The 4900-nt window shown below is 52.1% G+C and overlaps 1 protein-coding gene across 1 annotated transcript; it reads right to left on the bottom strand.

Annotated features, from left to right (window-relative positions):
* Positions 1–613: 613 nt before the first annotated feature.
* LOC134475338 (uncharacterized) lies at positions 614–4414 on the bottom strand. The gene is made up of 6 exons (XM_063245613.1): positions 4298–4414; positions 4064–4255; positions 3607–3780; positions 3383–3483; positions 2064–2292; positions 614–785 (listed from the first exon to the last, which is right to left on the bottom strand). The coding sequence occupies exons 1-6, from the start codon at positions 4412–4414 to the stop codon at positions 639–641; spliced, it is 960 nt and encodes a 319-aa protein (XP_063101683.1). The 3' UTR covers positions 614–638.
* Between the last annotated feature and the right edge of the window lie 486 nt (positions 4415–4900).

Genomic DNA, 4900 nt, shown 5'->3' with positions numbered 1-4900 from the left:
CCTATTGGGGTGAGGCCTTCTATATCCCCTTTGTGTTCCTTGCCACTGCAACAGAGGGTTTCCTTGCCTTCTTCCAGCAAAGGTTCATGACTTTCTAAGAGACACCAGCAAATTCCAGCAAAGCTAGAAATGAGCCCATCAGCCCTGGCACCTGTCAGTTGAGTCAGTAGCATTTCTGGGATCTAAAAGTCAGTCAAAAATTCAGACAGAGTTGCCACAAATGAAAATGTTTATTAAGCAACCAAGCTATACCCAAGTATGTTGTTGAGATTCTAAGTTTGCAATTGGAGACGTTTTCCTGCTGGCCTTTCCTACGGCTAAGCCTGAATGGCTTTCTACTGGCATGCCTGCCACTCTGGCAATTTTTGTTGGCATAAAAATGGCACTGAACTTGAAAATGCTGCGGCCAGCCTGCCCATGGTGGAAAGTGAGGTGGTGAAGCTGGGCATAGTGGACAGCAGTTAGCAAACTAGGTATCAAAGGCTCTCCTGCAAGCGTGATTTCCACAAATTAGGTTATGCTTAAAAAAGGCAAATATGAATTCCCATCAAAAAGAGAGTATGTTTCCCTCCCTCCCATCCCTATCCCAAGGGACTCTGTGGCCCTTGGAGGTCCCCCTGCCTCTCCCAAACTTCCTCTCATGGGTGGGGAACAGAATCCCACTGGCGCAGCACACTGCTCAAACTATAATTCCTCAAGGAGAAGAAGGGTCTCTCGCTAGGCAGGTTTGCAGTGGAGCCCTGGTCTTCTGCTTCGGGTGCTGCTTCCTCATGTTCCTCGACCTGCTGGGGAAAGAGAGACCAGGTGAGATGCTTTGCTGGAGTCCTTGCCCCTTTGGTATAATAGGAGGATTCCTTTTGTTCAAACCTGCAAGGAGCTGAGAGGTGTCTCTTTGCAACCTGAGCCTGCAAGGCTCTGGGTGAGGGGAGCAGGAAGCCAGGCTCTTCCTCTCCTGTCTGGCACACAGCAGCTGCAGATCTCAGCTTTCCCAAAGCTGCCTTACAGCTCCTGGCCCTGTCTCTGTCCTGGTGTCTCTGCAGCCACAGCCACCACCACAGCTGCAGCCCACAGCTCATAGCCCACAGCCCACAGCCCAGGGCCCTGGACTGTTGCTTCCACGCTGACCCTGATTTGGAGTTATTGGCCAGGTCCAGGGAAGGCCCCTGCCCGGTATGGTTTGACAGTGGAGCCACTGGACCCATTGACCCCTTCTGGCCTCTTCCTGTGCTTAGCTGCTCAGAAGGATCCACTTTCTGGTTATGTGGGGGCCCAGCTGGTGCAGCTGTGCGTGGGGAAATAATCATACTTTGATCTGCTGTAACTGTCTAAGCTCTCATGTTCCTTTAGCCATTCATTTGTCGTTTTTTGTTTGTTTGTTTGTTTTGGGGGTATTCTGGTTCATTTTTGCGGAGAGAGGATTGCACCATTCAAGATTTCCAGTGCCACAGTAAACACCTTTGTGACTGATGCTTGGCAGTCCCATGGAACGTGCTGTGGAGACTGCTGGGAGCAAACCCCTCTATGTGACTGCCATCTGGACCTGCTCCCATACCGCAAAGTGGCCACCGCAGGGACCTCCAAGGTGCATCTGTTCTGCCTAATACAAGGGCCCTGGAGGTGGTCACCAAGCACACTCAACAGAGGAAACTTGGGGTCTGCCTTTTGGTTGGTGGTTGCTAATTTGAGGGAATGTATCCATACTAGGCTCTAGATTTCTTAAAAGATCCAAAGACCCAAAAAGGTAGGATGAGGTTTGGGTGCAGGCAGTAAGACTGGCATCATAAACACTGCCTGGCTCCCTCCTCCCAGGGAGCTCCTATTAAGAGCCGTTCCGAAGCCAGATTTGGCTGCACCCGCTTGGGGCAGCCCACCTTTTGAGAGTCCTGCAGCAGGTAGCTGTGCTTGGTAGTGAATATCGCTGTCCCATGAGTCATTGCTGATCCGCGCACTGAGCTCTGGAGTTGTCACACCCAGAGCATGTCCCTAGGGCGTGTGCTTTAGGGGAAGCTATCAGCTTCCCCTCTGGCCTGGGCTGGAGGGCAAAGGAGAAGGCCATAGCATACCTGCTGCCAGGCGACCTGCTCCTGAGAGGAGCTCTCATCACTGGCAGTCAAATTGTTCAGCTCTGAGCAGGCAGCCTGTGAGGCTGGTAACTCTAGCCACAGTTGTACGAGCTCCTCGGTGTTGAAGTCGGTTAAAGGTCTTACAGGTGATGTTTGTGACAAGGGGGAGGCGGGAAGAGAGTCAGAGCTACTGGATGAAACAGCCCCCTGTTGCTCTGCAGGAGAAATGCTGCAAGAGAAGAAAGCTGGTGCAGTGACACAGGCCTCGGGCTGGCAGCAGGCACGGGATGTGCACTATTTATCTCGTGAGTATATCGGTAGGGATGCCGAGAGGAGCAGCGCTGCTTGTTTCTTTGGTTTTCTTTCATTTTTGCCTTGTTGACTTTATTTCTATTGCATGAGTCGTCCTGCTTCCACTGTGACCTTGCTCACCACAGTGCAAGCCAGCTCACCCACCCCAGAAGCAGAGGGCACTGGTAACCGAGCAGAGGCTGAAAGGCCGTGCTCTGGAATCCTTGCTTTCACCATGACCCAAAGCCAGGAGGATTTGGAGACTGTTACAGGTCACAGAGTCCCATCCCAGGCTCTTTCAATGCCCAACTCAGGCAGGAAACGTGCGTGGTGCTCGCCCACTCTGGGCCAGGCTTGCTGAGTCTACAGTAAAAGTCAGAGAGAGCTCTGAGAGGCAGTGTCTACAAGCCAGCATTTGGTATTTCCTGGGCCCTAAGTACATGCTGAGCAATTCTCTAATTGCTGGGCAGAACCTTCTCTCTGGCGCTTGGAACAAATGACTAGTGCGGAGCAGAAATGTGTATGTGTCTCCATACTGCTCCACACGACTCAGGCAATGTAAATCGTGTTTTGTTCCCACTGCCCTCACATTCATTGTCACTGCTGTGGGGAGCTCTTCACCTCACCTACTGTCATCACCAGTTCCAGGGAAGATGGACAATGGATCTGAAAGCCCAGGAACTAGTCAGCTATGACGATGCAAGGCTTCCCTACAAGTGGCCTGGACCCAGAGGCTGGGTTTGAATGAATCAAGTCAAGTGAACTGAGGGTCTGCATACTACAGGCTTCCTGATCACTTCACTTGTAGGGGCTCCTCTGGTCCATGCACGGATGCTTACTCAGATCCTATACAGAGGTAGGGTGGCCAATGGCCACAGGGAAAGAGGAGTTGGCAGCCAGGTGCTGTTCACGAGAGGTCTGTTGGCAGCACATGGCCGAATCCTTCATCCATGACCTCAGGCATGGTGTCCAGCCATGAAAGGAAAGCAGTGATGCCAGCCCACTTCCCTGTTCTCTAAGCTTCTTACCTGGAACTCTCATCTTCCCAGTTGTCAGAGTCATTATCTTCATTGCTGCTAGAGGCTTGCTGCTCAGCTCCCATTTGAAGAGGCAAGACGTGGGGCTGCACCTGCACAGAAAGAACAGGGTTACTGTGAAGAGGCGTGGCTATGACAGGTTGGCTTTGCAGATGTGTCCATGCCATCTGGCTCCCTGTGGTGACACCATTCTATTGCTGTGGCTGCCCCTGTACCTGCTGTTCCTCAGGCACCACTCTCGGTTGGAACTCTAGATCCTCCTGCAGCATGCGCAGCTCCTCCCATTGCCCCATGTCTGGCTCCTCCTCCTCCTGTGCCAGCCGCTCTTTTTCCTGCTGCATCTGCCGCTCATCCTTCTCTTGCATGTGTTGTTCCAAGTCACGCAAGCACTGTGGCATCAAAGACAAGATGTCAGGGGCCTCACAGCAATGAATGTCTCATGCCATTGTGGAAGAGAAGGCAACGGGCATTGTCTCTGGGAACTACCTCCACGCTGATGCCTCAGTGCCCAGGTACACGCATGTTACACAGGCTAGCATGTGTCTGGACTCACCACTCTCCCAGACAAATGAATTGCTGCCTGCTGGGCATCCAGGGTTACCATGATTGAGTCTGAGCCCTTACACAAGTCACACCTACCCTCAGTCACCCAGTTTCAACTGCCCTCCATACCTGGGCGGAGGTGGTGAAAGAGTTCTCAAGCCCTTCAATGAATGTGTCAATTTGGTATGACATGCAGAAGCGCTTGGGCTCCCTGCCACCTGAGGGGGAGCGCTTCACTTTCCCATGGTAAATTTTCGTGGATTTATCCTCCACATCCCAGGGGTCAGGACTGTTAGCGATGTGGCGTGATGTGGTTGGCACCTGTCAGGACACAGTAGCACACAGGACTTACTGCTGGCCCACTTCTTCTCTCAGGACACTAGCCGAACTGAGCTTGGAGCAGGCTGCCCACAGGAAGCCCTTCGAAAACATGGCTGTATATGAGCCACACTGGCCACTGCCAAAGCCTTGGCTGGGCATCTAAGCTCCTGCAGCCATAAGCCAAAGGGAAAAATTGCTGGGACTTGCAGAAGGCTGCTCTAGATGACCTAACTCCTTGAGAAGTGCCAGGGACCCCCTCTCCTCCCCATTCAGACTCAAAAACTAGACTTCTGCATTGCCACAAGCTGCTCCTTTTGCATTTCCAGTACATTCTGCTGGCTTCTGAGGTCATTCTGCTTGAGTTCTCTCTCCTAAATGTTCCCTGTGGCTGGGGTCAGGGAAAAGCCAGCAAAATGTGGGGATCATCGAAGGTCTAGAAACCAGGGTCCTAAAACGTCAAGGCACGAGACAGTGGAAGGAAGGGACATGTTTGAGAAATGAAGAAAGTGGACGTGACTTCACAGCTGAATATGGATATGACTTTCCTGGCCGAGGCTGTCAAGAAAAAAAGAATTCCTGAAAAGAACTGTCAAGGCTGTGTGCAAGGCCTGGAAACAACTTCTGATTGCCCTAAACTGTACAATC

The sequence above is a fragment of the Cavia porcellus genome, unplaced genomic scaffold (assembly GCF_034190915.1).
Source record: "Cavia porcellus strain 051 isolate PalLab524CR breed Dunkin Hartley unplaced genomic scaffold, mCavPor4.1 scaffold_3, whole genome shotgun sequence".
In the NCBI taxonomy this organism is placed as follows: domain Eukaryota; kingdom Metazoa; phylum Chordata; class Mammalia; order Rodentia; family Caviidae; genus Cavia; species Cavia porcellus.
Note: the sequence above shows the minus strand (reverse complement) of the source record. Positions and strands in the feature narration are given on the sequence as shown.

Bases quoted from the DNA above. Each gene is read 5' to 3' on its own strand.
- LOC134475338 (XM_063245613.1), bottom strand. From the start codon at position 4,414: ATGCCCAGCCAAGGCTTTGGCAGTGGCCAGTGTGGCTCATATACAGCC. The intron at 4,256-4,297 runs GTGGGCCAGCAG...GTGTCCTGACAG, and splicing joins CTAGTGTCCTGAGAGAAGAA to GTGCCAACCACATCACGCCA. The intron at 786-2,063 runs GTATGCTATGGC...CTCTTTCCCCAG, and splicing joins AGCAGGTCGCCTGGCAGCAG to CAGGTCGAGGAACATGAGGA.